The following is a 19801-nucleotide window of genomic DNA, read 5'->3' on the forward strand; positions in this document are numbered from 1 at the left end:
CTTTTGATGTGCGACGGTCAGCTTCTTGTGCCAGAAGTTCTGAACACCATCGGGGCCCGGTGCTGCCCAGTTCTTCAGGTACCGCGAGGCTTCGCGGACATCGTTCTCTTCGACGATGATAGCTGGCATCTCTCCAATTTCACCACAACTCTCCTCCTCCCGTCTTAACCACATTTGCCCGTCGCGATGTTGTACTGGGGTCTCCCAAATACCAGCCCAGAAGTTCGTCACATCGCTAATATCTGGCAAACCTTCGCGGTAGTCGGGCTTCTCGTCGCTAATGTGGTCGTAGAACGCTTTTTCGTTATCTCTGAACATCCGATTTTGTTCCTGGCGCTTTGCAGAGTCAGAGTAACGTTTCAGCCGTTTAGTTAGGACGCTCAATTGCTGTACCAGTGTGTCGAGTTTTTCCGTCAGCTGGTGAGCTCCCAGCTGGCGAAGTTCAGTAGGCCGCACGATCACAGCAACTTGGCGACATAATTTCGCCGATCTGCTGCCTCTTTTGTACGCCATCAGTCTTCCAATTGCGGCGCGCTTGTTTAGGATCCGTTGCTCCAATCTCCTTCGCCATGGAGGCTCACGCCTTTCACGGAGATGTTGGAGCAGTCTGCCTCTTGGCCTAATACGGTATCCTAAACTTTTGGCGGTCGCCACAGCAGCACAGTAAACTTTCAGTTGCAGCTCCTCCATGTTCTCAGCATCAACCAAGTGCAGCGGAAGAACGTGCTCGTTCATGAGCTTTACTGCACTTGTCAGCCTGCGGGAATGCTGCAACTTCGGGATCCTGGGGCGCGACAAAGGGTCCGTGTCGCGGAACTGTGAGATCGCTTCGTCGTAATGGAAGACCAGATCGCGTAGTAGTTGTTGATCTGGCTGTGGATCTTCCGGCTCAGGGGGTTGTTGTACTGTGGCCTCCACTGGTGCTGATTCGCGTGCCCCACTCGCGAATGAATTGCTCAGCCGTACTGAACTTCGTCTCGACACATCGCTTGCTCTGCTTGTTCTGGAGCTTAGTTCTCTCTGCACCTGCTGCTTGATCTCGTCGACTTGCGTTTGGGAGAGCATATTGTTGCGTACAATCGCTCTACGCCTCGCGTTCATCGCGTTTTGGTCAAGCCTCCCGACGAACTCTGGATACGCTTCCTCGAACATTGCGAGTATTCGAGGGCGACCGCTCATGTCCGTCTCCAAAGCAGTGCAGATGTAATAGGCGCGGATCACGAATTCATTCATTTCATGTGTCCACATGATCCGTCGCCTAGTAGTACCCACAAGTGTGGACGACTGTCGTCTGACAGTCGCAACACGCCTCGTAGGCGCAGCGTTTCGTTGGTAATGTCGATGGCTGCTGTTTCCGTGTGGCGGTAGCTCTTCGGGTTGAACCCGGCTGGTGGCCCGCTCTTGCACATCGCCCTCCAGCCGCTGGCCGCTCGCTCTTACGCCCGTTCCAGGACCAGCTCCAGTTCGGGGACCCTCCTCGGGCGATCGCATTCTGAGTATTCTTCGTGAACGTAGCTCCATTTTCTGGGTGTATCTCCTTTGCCCGGGAGACAGCGGGTTGGCAAGGCCTCCATGACCCGGGAGGCCTTCCCCGGGAGAGATATAGCGCTCTGACTCGCTCGCACCCCCTCACTTAGCCACTTTCGACACCCGTTCTCGGAGCCAAGACCAGGTGTGTGTTTCCAGTTCACGCCCGATCTAAAAATGTCGTCATATGATCTTCGTGGAGGCGTGAGATAGGAACATTTGAGACCAACAGGTAGGCTCCTACCCTAGTGTTGATCCCCATTTGAGAACCAAATGGGGATCAACACTTTTTTTTTTTTTTTTTTATCTGTATTATAGTGATTTTCAACTCATTTGGCTGGTTCGTCACTTTTTACTTCCATTTTTGGAAGAATGTCGGGAGTGAGAATTGAACTCGTGACCTTTAGCGTGAGAGGCATGGATGTTACCACTACGCCAGATCGCCTCCACTTGGGGAAAAAATGTAAAACCCTTAAAAAACGAAAAATTTGAAGTATTTTTTCACTTCTAAAAGGCACTTCAATCCATCAATTCAAATGTTTTACAACTGCAATCTATGCGAAATTTTCTGAGAAAAAGGAAATAATGGGTCAATTGATTCTAGTTTGATGACTAGTGGTGCATGGATCATTTCACGCAAATGTAAATATTAATTCCTAGAAATTGACAGGATTCCGATACTTTGAAAAATTCTAACTTTTCGAGAAAAGTAATGCGAAGACATGATTCTACACGAAATTCTGCATGAAAAACTATACAGACATTATTATCCTTAGGCTACTTGTTCTCGAGATAGAACAAGCTCTATAGAAAATTGTATTTGATAAAAAAAAACCATATGTGTAATATCATGGAAACTTAACCATTATGGAACCGCTTATTTTTTATAGGTTTGTGCTATGAACGTCTATGCATAGCCCGCAACTATAAAAGTTATAGGATCATACAAAATAGCTCGGTCGCTCACAGTTTACGGGGTTATTTTTAGGAAATGGATTTCAGTGAAGAAGTTCAATGATATAAGAAAAAATATATAAAGCACTCTCATGCAGCTCAATTCGTTTACTGGTAAATACGGAAAACCCAAGTTGGGCGGAAAGTTTTAAAATTCTTGAATATGCAACAGTTTTTGTTGAATTTAGAAGGTATCGGTGATTATATTTGAAAAAATATTCATTTTTCGTGTCCACGTGGACATAGTCTATACCCCCTGCCCCCTCTCCGTGGACAAGCGTGGACATTTTCATACCCCCTACCTCCCCTAAAATTGTCCACGTGGTATGTGGACAGCCCCTAGGCAAAGAAATAAGTTTAATTATTGTGCTCCTACTGTCACGACCATCGGGAGTCTTAAGGCATCAGCTTGTGCGCAGTAGCAGGGCATTTTCACAATAATTAGCGCTCTGCTTACTGAGCATATATTCCCCACTTCTTGTTTAGAGCCTGTAGGTTTCATTCCTACCAATTATAACACGAAACAAGTGTAGGGGATATTCATTGAACGCAATTAATATACCTTATTTTATTTCGAAAAACAGTATTATTGCCACATAATATTTTACTTATAAAACCGGATATATTGAGCAGAATAAAATCAAATTTGTTAGCTTTGTGCCTGTAAATAGCTTAGTGACCTTGTAATGAGCTAAATATTGGAGTATTTCTCGTCATTTCCGGTGCACTCCATCCATAAAATTTAATACAGTTGTATCCGCCAACATCTCCTAATTGTTTTTCAACTTCCTGAGCACGCCCTTCGTAGGGGAGGACGGGGTATGACGACCACCCTAAGCATGGAGCACAATAAAACACAATGTATACAAAACTGAAGCATTTCTTCATATCAGCATCGATTTTTAGGATTTTTTCCACAATCACGTTGATTTTCAGAAACTTTACTTCTCATTTCATAATGTTATATGATAAATCATAAAAGGTATGAAAATGGTGCTACTAAAATCATGCAGGGTAACGTTAACCACCACTATGGGTATGACGGCCACATGATGATAGCCGTATAGAGGATTCTTGTTTCCGGCAAATTGTACTACAGATCAAAGCCGTTGTACTTCAGATCAATCATGACAAGAGTGGGAGGTGTTGTTTTCCCTTAATTAACTACACTGCGTTTCACAACTATAGAACCACTCATTTCTTCTGAGTTTCCAGAGATATGTGAGGAGTCGGTTGAATTGGAGTATATAGTGTAAGATATAACAACTATCTTCATTTAAAAGACTCGCCATTTGAACTTTATTGTTGTGTTTAGACACGAAACATTAAAAAAAAAAATTCCAGTGTTTCATAACTATATAACCAGATCGAGAAACTCTCACTCCTTTACAAAATAATCGTCAATTTTAACATGAATTACAATAAGTTTCTAGTTCGTAGGTCATTTTCAGTTCTCAATCAGTTCAAATAACCCATTCGTGGTGGTTTTGACCAAGCTGTGCCATGTTGTAGTGTGTATCTCGTTTTACGCAGAGGATACTGCTCGTTTAAGCTCTTCAAATCCCTCATACTGCTTGTAATCTGCATCTACTATTCGTACAACCACTCCTCATAAGATCTAGATAGGGTTTTGATCTGGTAAACGGGCTGACCAGTCCAGAATCTGAAGCCCTTATTCATCAAACCATGCCTTAACTTTCCGGATGTTATGAATTGATGTCAATTTACCCAAATATCATGGTGTTTTTGATGCAAAAACAGAAGTAAATGATTCTAAAGTACTTCATTGCACTTTTGACTGTACATTGGTGTCGATGAAAAGCTATCTGAACCAGGCCGTTTTGATTTTTTTTTTCCTCAAACCATCAATCTGCAAGGTTACGAGTTGAAAAATTACATAACGCGTTCCGTAAGTCCTCCCAGTAAGCAGGGATTCTATTCAAGCTGAATTTCTTTTTATCAAAGAAGTTCTCCTGAAATAGTGAAACCCATGGCATTAGCTTCCACACAAGTTTTTGAACCCGCAGCTTTGAAGATGAGATTTTTATGGTTTGGGGAGTATTTCCTCAAAAAGGCCTGGTTTATGTAGCTGACCATCAACACGAATGAACATTCAGAAGTGCAAAGAAGTACTTCAGAATCATTTACTGCTGCTTCAACATCAAAAGCAATGTGATAACTGGGAAATTTGGCATCAATTATTAAAACCCGGGAGGTCAAGGCATAAGGGCTTCAGATTCTGGACTGGTTAGCCCGTTTACCAGATCAAAACCCTATCTAGATCTTATGAGGAGTGGTTATACGAATAGTAGATGCAGATTACAAGCAGTATGAGGGATTTGAAGAGCTTAAACGAGCAGTACCCTCTGCGTAAAATGAGATACACACTAAAGGGTGTGTCACATCAAATTGCATCACGGAAAAAACGCTGTAGAAATTCGCCCAGTAGACCGATCCTTTTGAAAATTTTAGACAGTAAAATAAAAACTATTAAACAACTTTTGGCATATTCTTTTTATTCATACTTCGAGCCCAAGCCCGTATGCTCGCACCTTCCTCTTTACCCCGTCCATAAGGTTCTGTACAACGTCAGGTTGTAGTTTTTTTTTAACAGAAATCCATTTTCTCTTGAAGTCCGCCTCCGGTTTGACAACTTTTGGGTTCTTCCGGAGGGCCTGCTTCATAATCGCCCAATATTTCTCTATTGGGCGAAGCTCCGGCGCGTTGGGCGGGTTCATTTCCTTTGGCACGAAGGTGACCCCGTTGGCTTCGTACCACTCCAACACGTCCTTTGAATAGTGGCACGAAGCGAGATCCGGCCAGAAGATGGTCGGGCCCTCGTGCTGCTTCAATAGTGGTAGTAAGCGCTTCTGTAGGCACTCCTTAAGGTAAACCTGCCTGTTTACCGTGCCGGTCATCACGAAGGGGGCGCTCCGCTTTCCGCAAGAGCAGATCGCTTGCCACACCATGTACTTTTTGGCAAACTTGGATAGTTTGTGCTTGCGAATCTCCTCCGGAACGCTGAATTTGTCCTCTGCGGAGAAGAACAACAGGCCCGGCAGTTGACGAAAGTCCGCTTTGACGTAGGTTTCGTCGTCCATTACTAGGCAATGCGGCTTCGTCAGCATTTCGGTGTACAGCTTCCGGGCTCGCGACTTCCCCACCATGTTTTGTCTTTCGTCGCGGTTAGGAGGAGCCTTCTGAACCTTGTATGTACGCAGGCCCTCCCGCTGCTTGGTCCGCTGGACGAATGAACTTGACAAATTCAGCTTATTGGCGACATCCCGGACCGAACTTCTCGGATCACGTCTAAACTGCTTAACTACGCGCTTGTGATCTTTTTCACTGACGGAGCATCCATTTTTGCCGTTCTTCACCTTCCGGTCGATGGTTAGGTTCTCGAAGTATCGTTTTAGTACTCTGCTGACCGTGGATTGGACGATTCCCAGCATCTTACCGATGTCCCGATGTGACAACTCCGGATTCTCGAAATGATTGCGCAGGATTAATTCACGACGCTCTTTTTCGACGACATTTTTCCAAATTTACGAAAAATTGACAGTGAAGCATGGCCAACGTGATCTATACACTCTTATCTGATTATAAGCGAAAGCTGAAGATATAATTCCTAAAAATTAAATTTCTACAGCGTTTTTTCCGTGATGCAATTTGATGTGACACACCCTTTACCTCACAATCGCACGTGCAATATTTCAACTACCTAACTGCTCTGGTGATAATTCATCAAATTTTGGTGAAAAATCCTCACATAAAAAAGGCTTAAAAGGTTAAAGCTCCTCATCTTACGCCATCTCACCTCGGAAGACGTCTGAGCTTTGCCGAAGTTCACATGAACCGACAGTGGGACATGGTATGTTGTGACAAAAAACGTTTCCAGAAGAATACATTTTGCTATATAACATAACGGAGAGTTCTTCAATGAATAGGTCTTCCCTGACGAAAAAAGTTCAATTGGGATAGTCCTGATGGTTTCAACAGGCACTGACGTGATTTACGGAAGAAGGAACAGTATTTTTCAACCAGGAGGCTCGTGCATGGTTTGGGCGGGATTCTGCGCAACCGAAAAACTCAAAATAGCTTTCACACATCATTCAAGGATTACACACCAAAAATCGTCACAAAAAAATTACATTCCAGCAAAACAACAACAAACAACTATTCATACCACCAAGGAAACTAAGCAATGGATTAAGGACCAAAAACCTAATTTTTTGGACTGAAAGCGAGCTTCCAGACTTGAATCCTGTTGAAAATCTTAGGGGGGATTCTTGTACGCAGAATCTATACTGAGGGAAAACGGTACACCACGATTGAAGAACTCAAGGTCACAATTCCGGAAAAATGGAAAAATATCGAGGAATCCGTTCAGCAGAATTTGGTAAATAGTATTCCAACACGAATTTTCAAGGTTATTAGTCGAAATGGCAAGGTTGCCAACTATTGACATGTAAATCAGCCTATCGTTTTGAATTTTTTTATTGATAATACTTATGAATTTTGAAGTGGTCTTATAGAAACTGGACAGGTGAAATTATCATATTTAAGCACAATAAATAAACAAACAACTCTTTAGAACGGAATTGACGTTAAATATACTTCATCCTAAGCAGTCTACAATGTATGAATGCATCTTGTTGAAATTCTAACTGTTTGTGTTGCAACGAATTAGAATCAGGGTGGTCTTATAGAAGTTGGAAAGAGTGTATTCCGGCGACTTCAGTACCATGTGAGCAAGATTTCCGAAAGCAGGACAAGTTTGCAGTGAAAGATGTAGCAGACTTTCATCAGATAACATTGAAAAGATAATGTTTATAAATAAAAAAAAGTAAAGAAGATTATTGTGTTGGAAATATATCTGACCTTCAGTAAAGGAATATTTTTACTATTCTCTGCACTGATTATTGTTTCAAACCTTATTTTCCATTAGTTGTAGTTCGAGAAAAGAGCCGTCGAACCGCTTAAATGAGCGCATGGCTCTGAGCCGCTCACTGAAATGAACCGTTTTGCCCATCTCTACCGGGTACCAAACTAATTCCCCATTCCAATTTGTAGCGTCATCGGCAACGTTTAAATTGGATGGAATCCAGATCCACTCGTTGTTATTTTGTTAGGTTTGTCTACACTCATTTCTCGGAAACCTAAGTTGATACGATTCTGCCTATCCCATCTCCATGTTGAAGTAGGGGAAGTGGAAGCATAGTGGTAACCCTAAGGAATATGCACATTTCCAGCGTCCACATACCGCTTCAATTTCCGTTTCTCGAAGAATATTAAAGTTCAACTCATTTTTATTCAAGATAGCAAACGCTTTTACTACAAAAATTCAAAATAGTACACTTTTCATCTTAAGAAAAAAAGGTTTGCTTCGAGGCAAAGTGGTCACCTAGTGGGAGCAAAGTGGTCACTCGCACATATCAAGCTTAATGGGATAGATTTATGCGTTTTTTTCGTCCAAATTTGTGCAAATCATATTTGATATAGTAGGTACACGTATAAATAAGCTTGGTCTATTCACCTAGAGTCTCAATTTAAATTTTCTCATGCATACAAAAACGTAGTAAGAAATAACATAATGTAAGTAGTAGTAAGAAACATAATGAGGCTTGATTTAGTTGGAGTGGCATATTTTTCCAGGGTCAAAACCACAAAAGGAACTTCTTCAAGGGTAGAATGTGATGAGGTATATAAGCTTTAGTAAACAGAACATTGTGAGTCGTTATGTACCTATGATCACTTTGCCCCCAAACATCAATGTAATTTCTATGCTATTTAATCGCTGAGATTGAACAAAATATATGTTTATCTTTCCTAGAATATGTGAACAGTCGTCCAAACTGTTGATTTGTCCAACATATCACATTGAATGAACTAAATTACACGAGAAATTTCTTAGATACCATGCGCACAGAACTACGGCCGAATGGCTATCGAGAAAGCAATTTCTGTTTTTATTTATATTTAGACATGCGACAGCTCTACTGAAGTACAGGGTGATCAAAATTCATTAAATTTTTCAAACATAAGGTGCCTATCAATACGGTGTCAATAGTCAATAGTTATACTACCAATCAAGCAGGTGACCAGGTGACATTGCCCCCATGACCAGTTTTCCCCCACTACCCCTATGTAAAAAATAATAGTTCTGCAATCGAGAGAAAGTGAGTTATATTTCGTCAACCAGTCGGGAGCCGAGAAACGCAGAACGCATCTTCACGGGGTTCCCATAGCATCAACCCACCGAAGACTTAATTTGCTAGCTTCTTCACTTCAGCGGACCCTCATTCATAAAACTTCCAGATAATAGAAAATAGGAGTTGAACATCATCCGGAAAAATACAGATTTTTTAGATTTTCTTGCTACAGATTCTGAACGGTACAGATTAATGACTTTTGTACAAAAGTTCAGATAGTACGGTACAGATTTATCTGGAGTGATAAATTAGTACCACGTGGAATTGATAAAACAGATGAGGCAGATATTTCATGTCGATGATTGAATCCCCAAAAGGCTGCTGCAATGTTAAATCCCAAAAACATTCCTAATCTAACAAGCATCAAAGAAGTACCGTTTTCAGGTTTTTCTGATGGAGAATGTATACCGTGCCTAAACATGAAGTTGATCCGTAAAGAAATATCTGTTGGACAAAACTAAATCGACAGAACAACGAAACGATGATCACAATCTTGATTTTTAAGCATTTGATCAAACAGCTAGTGATGTCTAAATGTTTCATTTATTCGATTATCGATTAATCGTTGGGACATTTTTCAATATTCGATTCATTCGAATAATTGTCTTTCAATATTCGATTAATCGAACGAATATTTATTTCTTGAAATAATCACGTATCACGTTGTCATTTTGGTCCCGTGGTCTATCGGGTTGTCGATGTTAGATGGTTGGATAAAAAAATGTTGGATAAAAAAATTATATTAAATTTCATATTTTGATTTATAATTATTCGATACAAAATTAATCGATTATAACTTCAGATATTCGATTATTTGAATCAATGTAACCGACCGACGTCTCTACAAACAGCATAGTGCATAATTTCATGATTGATGCAGTCAAAGTTTAGCAAGAATGTGTATAACAATCATCGAGCAAATGAGTAATTTGAGACTTGAATACTTTTTTTCAACAGTTTTTTTTCTGTGCAACAAAAATTTTGAATGATACAGATTGCGATACAGATTTTTGAAAGAAATATTAGGTGTACTGGTAAGTTTCTTCGGTTTTACAACAGATGGCGTAACTTGATTGTTATTCCAGTGAATACAATTTCCAGACATTCGTTGGAAAGCTACTGTCATTGCGCGTCTTTTTCAGTACATGTCAAAAAGTTGAGGCGCAAACAACATAGTTTTTTGCCACTCCGAATATGACGAATACCAACGAGAGTGGTTTTTGCGGAGAGTGTTACTTCATTACTTCATTATGAAGAAAAAAGTTACAGAAAGTCATCGCATTTTGGTGGATATTTTTGGTGACCATGCTCCAACTGAGCGAAAGTGTCATGGACATGGTTTGCACGGTTTAAAAGTGGTAATTTTGGCTTGGAAGACGAAGAACATTCCGGACCGCCGAAAAAGTTTGAAGCTGAAGAATTGGAGGCTTTACTCGATCAAGATCCTTCTTAAACGCAACAAGAACTTTCAGATACACTTGGAGTAGCTCAGCAAACCATATCCGATCGTTTAAAAGCAATGGGAATGATCCGAAAGATAGCACATTGGGTGCCGTATGAATTGAAGCCACGAGACGTCGAACGCCGTTTTTTCACATGCGAACAACTGCTTCAACGGCATAAAAGAAAGGTTTTGTTTTTGCATCGAATCGTTACTAGCGATGAAAAGTGGGTCCATTACGACAATCCTAAACGTTGGATACCCGTATGGATACCCCGGCTATGCATCAACATCAACGGCCGCGCGGAATATTCACGACCAGAAGATTATGCTGTCTATTTGGTGGGATCAGCTGGGTGCGGTGTACTATGAGCTGCTAAAACCGAATGAAACCATTACGAACGACCTCTACCGACAACAATTGATGCGTTTGAGCCGTGCATTGAACGAAAAACGGCGATAATACGAGCAAAAACACGATAAAGTTATATTGCACCGGTCAAAACAGACTTGGAAACGCTGAAATGGGAGGTCCTATCCCACCCGCCGTATTCTCCAGACATTGCTCCGTTCGATTACTACCTTTTTCGATCAATGCAACATGGCCTGGTTGACCAGCACTTCTCCAATTTTGATGAAGTCAAAAATTGGATCGATTCGTGGAAAGCCGAAAAACCGGCCGATTATTTCCGCAAAGAGATCCGTGAATTGCCAGAAAGATGGAAAAAAGTTGTGACTAACGATGGGCAACACTTTGAATATTAAATTTGTAGTCATTTTTTTCAGAATAAAGCATTAATTTAAAAAACCAACGAAGAAACTTACCGGTACTTCCATTATTACTCTACTCCGCTGCATCCAACCCACTAATTATCTTCTTAAAACGGTATTTCTCAACTTAAAATGAAAATAACTGCAACAAAACGATAACAATTAAAAGATTTTGAACAAAAAAGAAAGAAAAACCTAATGTTCACAATAAATATAATAAGTAGGCACTTGTTATTACAACATTTGTTCTAAAGATTGGTTAAAGCGTTACTTTGTTTTCTTCAACGAAAAATTGCCGCGAATAGCTGCACTGGATTTTCCCTCATTGTTAACGAGGTAACCGATATCGCTCGTCAAAAAGATGTCGTAGAAAGACTAAGGTTCGCGCAAAGTTTGGAAAACTCACTAACCTAATTATCCATATTTTAATCTATGTTATTGGATAACAATATATCGACTTTCTGTTCGGCTGTCGTTAAGACACACTCATTAGTAGGAATACTTGGTTACTTTTTTGTATTGTGTGCACTCGTAAATATTTGCATGTGGGTAAAATATATATATTGCACCTACGCGAGAACCGAAAACAATATATGTATACGAAAACCAACTGTTATAATCCATCTCTGGCAACTTGCGCTAAACGTCTCTACGGTCGTAACACCTTATTATCATTTGCGTTAGGACGATTACGTATAAAACTCATTTATAAAACATCGATAAAACCGTTTGCCTTTGCTTTAAAATTTTGTAGCGAAAATTTTCTGGTTGCATTCTAAGCGATTAATGCTAAATATTTTAACCTCTGTATTTTGGCAACATTTAATTTTTTTTTTCATTTCGTCTAAATCTGTTTCATAAATACTTTCCGTTTCTCGAAAACAATTGAACAATATTGACTTGACTTGTGTCAAAATTGGTTAGAATACATTGTGCAATCCAAGGTAAACCTATTTCTACTTTAGAAAAATATGAGTAAGTAAAGTATTAATGATTAATAAATACGCATCGACCGCCATCGTGATAAAATTCTTATTAACTAGACACTACCACTGTTACGTTGAAAACAGAAGTGTGGAGAAGTCGAGGGTCCAATTCGGTTCGTTGTGTTCTCGCTCTGTGACCATTTGTTTCACTCCCCCCACAAAAAACGGATTTTTCTAGTACTGATACCAAGGCTGCCGGCGCACCCATCGCAACCGATGATTGGTCTGATCCGAGCGGATTTTGATGCTGGCTCCCTCGGCAGCGCGGACAGTTTCCTTGACCTGTGGGTAAAAAACAAGGGTAGGTTTTCAGGTGACACATTGAGGGAACACCGAATATACTTACGCTCTGCATCAAATTCTGCGCATTACCGACCAGCATATCGGTTGCCTCTCGGTCCTCCTCCGAGCCCTGGGCGCCCAGCATGGTGGCCTTCACCGTAGACAGGATCTTCAGCTGTGTGCCGATGGTCGGTATTCGCTCGCAAACCTGCAACAAGTTTGTCCGGATTCGTTTGTCCGTACACTGGCGAGCCAGAATCTTCGCCAGCCGCGTGACGTCTTCCGACGACTCGGCGATCTTTTTCGCGGTGGCAATCAGCTCCCGCTTGCTACCCCTCGAATCCGCCCGCACAAGCTCGGAGAGCCTAGCCATGAGCACGGCCATACGCTTCGCCGCAGCAATGATTTCGTTATCCTTCGAGGACCACTGGCGAACCTCCTGGTGGAGCCCATGGGCAGCCATCAGGATTGGCTGGTTGGCATTGGGCATACCCTGGAACAACTCGTCCTCGTCGTCGGTCTCCGGTGGAGGTGGACGTACCGGAGGAATGTTCTCTCGTGGAAGTGGTGGACGTGGCGGAGCTGCATCCGGCTGCTGATTCAGATGCAGGGACGACAAATCCGGCATTACCGGCACCTCTGGCAGATTGTTGATGGCACTACGAATATTACGTACGTTTTGCAGCAGCTGGAAACAAATTAATAATGTAAAATTACCTTTTTATGTTGAAAGACACAATTAATAGGCCCTGATATTTGTTATAGCAAGGTCGCTCTCGGACAAGCTCTACAAAGAACGTAATTTTATTGGCCTAATTGGTTGCGTGTCCGCTACTAAGCGAACGATCATGAGCTCATAACTCAGGCCTCGGCCTCATATCAACAGTCCCGCTGTGAACAGCTCAACTGTGACATTCGAACAATAGCAATATTCTTACGCCGGAAAAGGCGACATGTGTTGTGCATCGATAGAATAGGAATTCTCTTACGTCTAAACGACTACTGTGTTATAGACAAAAACAAATGTTTATCGATAGATAGCGATACTATTACGCCTCAAAATGGTAACAGTGTAGTATACAACAGAAGTTATCTATCTTAGGATAAAAAATGTACACGAATGAATTCGGCTCTGTTCCGGTGAATTGCTAAATGAGCCTAATAAAATAAATTGTTGGGATATGAAAAAAGGCCGTGGCAATTGTATTGCTGCTACCCAGAAAACAAATTTTTTTTCTATGCATTTTTGCTCAAATATGTTGCCAAAGACTTCTTAAGTTATTTGGGAATACTTCAATCTTTAGGGCTGCTAAAAATGTACATCAATATCGTACATCGGAGTCATTTTCATGTGGAAAAACAGCGATTTTAGAAAATGCAACGAGTTGATAATTTTTCCACTGGAAACGTTCTATTTTGAATTTACTGTGTAAGATCATGCAGTTTTTCAAGACTATATAAATAAAATAAATCTCGCTGCACTAGAAATATTGTTTTACTTTTTTTTTTCTACTGTTTTCTGAAACATTGCTAATTTTATATCAAACATAAATATGTGTTAGGGGGTCTCCGTTGCCACATTGGTAGCTCGTTCGCTTAGTAAGCGATCGATCGTGAGTTCGAAACTCAGGGCCCTAATTGACCATCTTTGTGTTGTTACAGAATAACTACGTCCATGCAACAATCATCAGCGATGAAGATCGATCCACGGTCGAAAAAAGATAGATTCATCCATACAACTGCTCTGCGCTGCAAGACACATCGGGTTGCTATTCTACTAACAACTCTACAATGAGCAATCAACTGTCTCCGCTATCCGGTGGCCTAACTGGATAATGGAAGATCAGGAAATACTCTTAAGCCTAAATGGCTACTGTGTAAATGTACCATATGCAAAATGGTATAGAAGGGAATACTCTAACCCCGAAAAATGGCAACTGTGTAATGTGCTAATTATACAGGGTTTTCCATTTCAGGCTTCCGAAAGTATACAGCCCTGCGCTGACAACCGTTTGACATAGCTGTCAACCAAAGCGTCATATCGTTAGTTGAATGTCTGCCATTTTACAATATGGATCGTTTTAGCATCGCACAACGTGTTAATTTTGTTAAATTATACTATAAAAATGATGAAAAATCGGCAAATGTTTTTCGAGCATTACGGACGGATTTTGGTCGTCATGGACGGCCTACAGAGCACATAATCGCTAATGTAGTGCGTAAATTCGAACAAACTGGATCCGTAGCGGATATTGTGAAACCTGTGCATCATCGTAATGTGCGTTCGGCTGTTGCTGCTGTTGCTGCCAGTGTGGAGGATGACCCGAATGTTTCGATTCCACGGCGTGCTCAGCAATTGGGCTTGTGAAACACATCATTGCAAGAATCGGTGCAGCCGGGAGTTGGAGAACTGCAGCCATGGATCGGGAGTATTGGCGAAAAATTGTGAAGAAGATCTAATCTCTCAATGGGATGTAGTATCATTATAAATAAATAAACACATCATTGTGGCGAATTTTGCATTTGGACTTGCACCTACATCCATATAAAGTCCAACTGGTACAAAAATTAGAGCATGGTGACCATGGAATGCGTCGGGCATACGTCGATTGGGTGAACGAACAACAGCAGCAAAATGCTGAATTTCCGCATCAAATTTTCATCAGCGATGAGGCACATTTCGAGCTCGGTGGCAATGTGAACACCCAAAATTTCCGTATATGGGGATCAGAAAATCCACACGTGATTGTTGAGAGTCCATTGCATCCGCCAAAAGTCACTGTTTGGTGCGAATTATGGTCTGGTGGAGTCATCGAGCCCTATTTCTTTGAAAATGAGGACGGCGAGACGGTAACTGTGAATGGTGAGCGCTATGGCCGCATGTTAACCGATTTTTTTTTGTCACAAATTGAAGATATGGATACGGATGACATGTGGTTTCAGCAGGACGGCGCCACATGCCACACAACACGACCGAACATGGCCATATTGCGAACGAAATTTGAGGGACGCATAATTTCGCGTTTTGGTGATGCCAATTGGCCGTCCAGATCATGCGATTTGAACCCGCTAGACTTTTTTTTTGTGGGGTTATGCGAAAGACCGTGTCTATGCCAACTCTCCGCAAACTCTTGAACATTTGAAAGACAACATTCGTGAAGTTATGACCGAGATACCGCCCCATATGTGCCGAAAAGTCATCAAAAATTACCTGTTTCGGATCAAGGTGTGCGAGGAAGTCCTAGGTGGACATTTGAATGATGTTGTATTTCACACATAATGGCATAAACCAAACTTTAATTTGAAATAAAAGTTTCATCGAAATTCGAATTCAAAGTGTGTTTTATTTCAATTTACTTTCGGAATTTAAAGTTGGAAAACCCTGTAGATATGATAAACATGTGACAAGTACACGATTAAAATTCGGTTTTGTACCAGCGAAAATGCTAATGAACCTAAAATTAACAAAAGGGATAAAAAAATAAATATAGGGTTGGGGAAAAAGAAATGTCGTATTTCTGATCGAAATTTGAAGCTTTATTTAACATACTTAAAATTATCCAATTTAAGTCAAATATGCACCGATCTGTTCGCAAACTTGTTGACATTTAGAAGGCAATTTCATTATCCCCCGTTATAAAACCCCCCTCCTTATTTGCAAAAAACTCAGACAGCCAGTTTTCGCAAGCCTCTTTTGAGGCCAACTTAGTATCACCAAGAGCGTTTTGCATGGACCGGAAGAGATGATGATCACTTGGAGCCAGGTCCGGACTATACGGTGGGTGCAATAGGGCATCCCATCCGAGTTCCCGTAGCTTCTGGCGGGCAATCAAAGATGTGTGAGGCCGAGCGTTGTCCTGGTGGAAAACAACATCATTCCTATTGATCATTTCTGGCCGCTTCTGGTCAATCGCCTGCTGCAAACGGTCAAGCTGCTCACAGCAGAGAACCGAGTTGAGGGTCTGGGCATAGTTGAGCAGCTCATAGTGGATGAATCCCTTCCAATCCCACCAAACATACAGCAAACCCTCCAGGCCGGCAATCCGGGCTTAGCGATGGTTTGGGCCGGCTCACCGCGCTTCGACCACGACTTTTTTCGCTTTAGGTTGTCGTACGTGATCACTTTTCATCACCAGTCACCATCTTCTTCAAATATGGGTAGAGTTTGTTCCGTTTCAGCAGTGCATCGCAGACGTTGATTCGGTCTAAAAGATTTTTTTGCGTCAACTCGTGTGGCACCCATACATCCAGCTTTTTTTGGAATCCAATCTTCTGCAAATGGTTCCAAACGGTTTTATGGTCTATACCCAGTTCCTGGCCAACCGAGCGTGTGCTCACATGCCGGTCTACTTGGATAATTTCAACGATTTTATCGGTTTCCACGACGATTGGCCTACCAGTACGGGGTGTATCTTCGACAGCCACTGCACCAGAACGAAATCGATCAAACCAACGCTGTGCTGTGCGAATCGTTACAGTATCGGGTCCATAAACTACACGATTTTTTTCGGCCGCCTTCGTTGCAGTTTTACCTCGCAGGTAGTAAAAACGTAAAATATGGCGAATTTCTTGCTTGGTGGACTCCATCTTTAACGCACTATAACTTGAGACTGAAAAGGACAATCACAACACTGTCAAAACGACACTTGTAGCACAGAATGTCGTCTTTAAATAGCCGCATAGTATGACCCGTTGCGATAAGTACAACACAAGATATGTTTAAGTGTTGCCATATATTGACAATATACATTTCTTTTTCCCCAACCCAATACATGATTTACCTTCGCATCCGCTCGCAAAATACATATACCTCTTTTATTTGTTAAATTGCTTACTTGTTTTATTATTTCCACATTCTTCCACTCGCCATGTATCAGGCGAGAAAAATATTGGATAAATTTTCCGTCTAATGGTATATATTATAACATATATTGTAAGAACGATTCTGCGTAATATGCAATTGAAAACTCTTAATAAACGTTACATTTTCCTAGAGTGGACCCCCTATATAGAAATCAAAGACGTAGTCCTACGTCAAAAAAGACACAACCTACTAACCTGCTTGTTCGCCTCCTTCCAGTTAGAAGCATGAATCGGGTCGGTGATGTTGATGGAAACATTCTTCGCTTCCTGAACCATTGGCGAAATGGAAGCCTGGAGCCGATCGGAAGAATCATTAACCTTGGCGATGAACTCGGGATCTTCGGAGTTATCCGCTTCCTGCTTGGCCACCAGCAGCACACGGTTCGCTAGACGAGCCTCGCTTGATGTATTATCCACCATCTTCTGCGGTTGCCGCATCCGGATGGCTTCATCGCACAAGAACGAATGTTTCTGCATTTGTTTCTCCGAAGCCTCGATGAAATCCGACGGATCCGTCGCCTGATCACAGAGGGTTCTCATCCGCAGCACCGTATCCGCGTACTGTTGTTTGAGATTGTTCAAATGCTCTTCCGCCGCTTTGCTGGTTGGATAATTCATTCGGATGCGTCCAGCGGAAACCAGTTGAGGCGTCAAACTTTCAATCTGCGAAGCAGATGAAAGCAGAACTTCAGCGAGTTTCTTGTTGCCACCAGATCCACCGGCAGCAACCATTCGACTTGTTTTGGAAGCCCGATCACTAAATGTTTGAAGCTTGTTCGATTTCTGACCGAAATTTGACTCTCTTCCAGGTGTTCCCTCTGGCAGTGCGACCGCTTCCATGAACTGCTTCAACGGAGACGAAATGTCAATGAAATCTTCCACAACCCGATTCACTACGGCATCCTGAATTTGTTTCTTTAGCCCGTGCAGTTTTTCGTTCAATCGTCGGGCGACTTCCTGAGCTTGGGCAGTGTGACCCAGTCCGTTGGAACACAGCTGGGAGAAATCGTGGGACAGCTGTTCAACCTCATCACAAAGCTGCATTACCTCTGCCTTCTGGTGACCACTAAGACCATCCGCCACTTTTCGTCCTTCGTCAACGATGAGAGCAATGGCGCGTTGACCAAGACCTCGATCATCTTGGGCAGGGTTTTGCAGCCAGCGGCAAGCTTGCTCCAGCCGTCCCTGAACTGTGTGAGCCGTTTGTTGGAGGCCAGCCTTGTCGACTCCCATGATTGCATTCAACACTGATTGTTCCAAATTACCGAGCTTATCCCGAATGTCTCGAGCGATAGAGTCAGCCTGCGGCGTTATCCCCTTTCCATCCTGGCGTAAATCACAAAGTGTGTTTGCCATAGCCGAAACGTCACCTGCCAATCTGCGAATAAGGTGCGAATCCTGAGGAAGACAGCGATCGGCTACTTTGAGACCGTTATCCACGATCTGTCGGAGAGCCTTCTCCCCAACACCCCCTCTTAGCGCGTAAGGATTCTTCAACCAATCATTTGCTGCTTCCATCTTATTGTTGATCACGTTGTGCATCTTCTTGAGCACCGTTAGATTGTCAAGTTCGCTCTGATCCTCATCATAAGTCGTCAACTGAAGCACCCGAATGATTTCCTGGATTTCTTCGCTCATTCGTGATGCCAAATAGTTTCTGTTCTCGGCTGCTTCATCCGAACCCTTGCCACTCTGCTCGGCAATCAAGATGAACACCTTCATGCTGCAAATCAAAATCGGCGCCAGAATTTTCACCTGCTCCAAACATCGCACCAGAATCTCGCTGTGAACCTGATGCGTGAGCTCCTTCTCCCTGGCGCTTACTTCTCTCGACACCTTGCTCAAGCAGGGACTCAAATCTTTCAGGAACTGCACCAAATCCTCCATCGTATCGATAACCTCCGATACGGCCAGATAGTCCAGCACCCGTTTGCACTCCCGAATAATCTTCCGCACCTCGGACTCATCGAAGCACAGCAGCAACGACGAGGTGCCCTGCAGAATACCCCGCGAGCCTTCGATGAGCTTTTTTCGCGCCGGGCCCGAGAACGGATCCAGCTTCAGCATTCCGGACGCTGCCTCCAGCAGCTGGGAAGCATCCTCGACGCGCACCAGCGCCGACGGCATGTCCTGCTTCAGGATGTCGTCATCCGAGTTGTGAATTGTTTCCCGGCCGACCTTGACCAGGTTGGTAACGGCCAGCGAAACCGCCTGCACCGGCCGGCTGAGATCGGGCATTGCGTTGCCATCCTCCGCTTCCTCGTGCAGTATCACCAGTCGGGAGACCTGGCCGGATGGGAAGAAAAAAAATGAACATATTAGATGTGAGCGAAATTAGCAAACTCTCAGCGAAACATTGATTAATCGATGGTGGGTGGATGGTGGGGCGGCAGAAGATTTATTGCTGAATCGGGTCAGAGTGCCGCCACCATTAAAACGTCACATCTTCAATTAGCGTGTGCCCTAGATATGGATTTATGGGGGTGACGATTGAACATGGGGCATGGAATGAACACAAATAGACGATAGCGAATTTATTCCGATTGCTGGATGATAGTTTTGTGAATTTCAGAAATTCTTCTTCCATTCTAAACCATAGATTTCTTGTTGGTGATGATGGAGCACACATTAATTATCATATTCGAGAAAACCAGCCTAGGAGCACGCGACATTAAGTCCACTAACATAAGAGAGGGGATTTTTGACGTAGGACTACGTCTAACCGGAAGATATAGGGGGTGAAATGAAAATCTAGGCACTGAACA

The 19801-nt window shown here is 42.6% G+C and overlaps 2 protein-coding genes across 4 annotated transcripts in view; one reads left to right on the forward strand and one right to left on the reverse strand.

Annotated features, from left to right (window-relative positions):
* LOC129767021 (uncharacterized) overlaps positions 1-19801 on the forward strand; it is a 478091-nt gene that overhangs the window by 355655 nt on the left and 102635 nt on the right.
* LOC129769882 (vinculin) overlaps positions 11062-19801 on the reverse strand; it is a 52206-nt gene continuing 43466 nt past the window's right edge. For all 3 annotated transcript variants that reach the window (XM_055772391.1, XM_055772393.1, XM_055772392.1), the window contains exons 3-5: positions 17232-19322; positions 12238-12861; positions 11062-12173 (exon numbers count right to left, since the gene is read on the reverse strand). In XM_055772391.1, coding sequence (XP_055628366.1) covers positions 12066-12173; positions 12238-12861; positions 17232-19322 — 2823 coding nt within the window. In that variant the 3' untranslated portion in view covers positions 11062-12065. The remainder of the gene's footprint in view (positions 12174-12237; positions 12862-17231; positions 19323-19801) is intronic.

Source organism: Toxorhynchites rutilus, chromosome 2 (assembly GCF_029784135.1).
Source record: "Toxorhynchites rutilus septentrionalis strain SRP chromosome 2, ASM2978413v1, whole genome shotgun sequence".
NCBI classification, from domain to species: domain Eukaryota; kingdom Metazoa; phylum Arthropoda; class Insecta; order Diptera; family Culicidae; genus Toxorhynchites; species Toxorhynchites rutilus.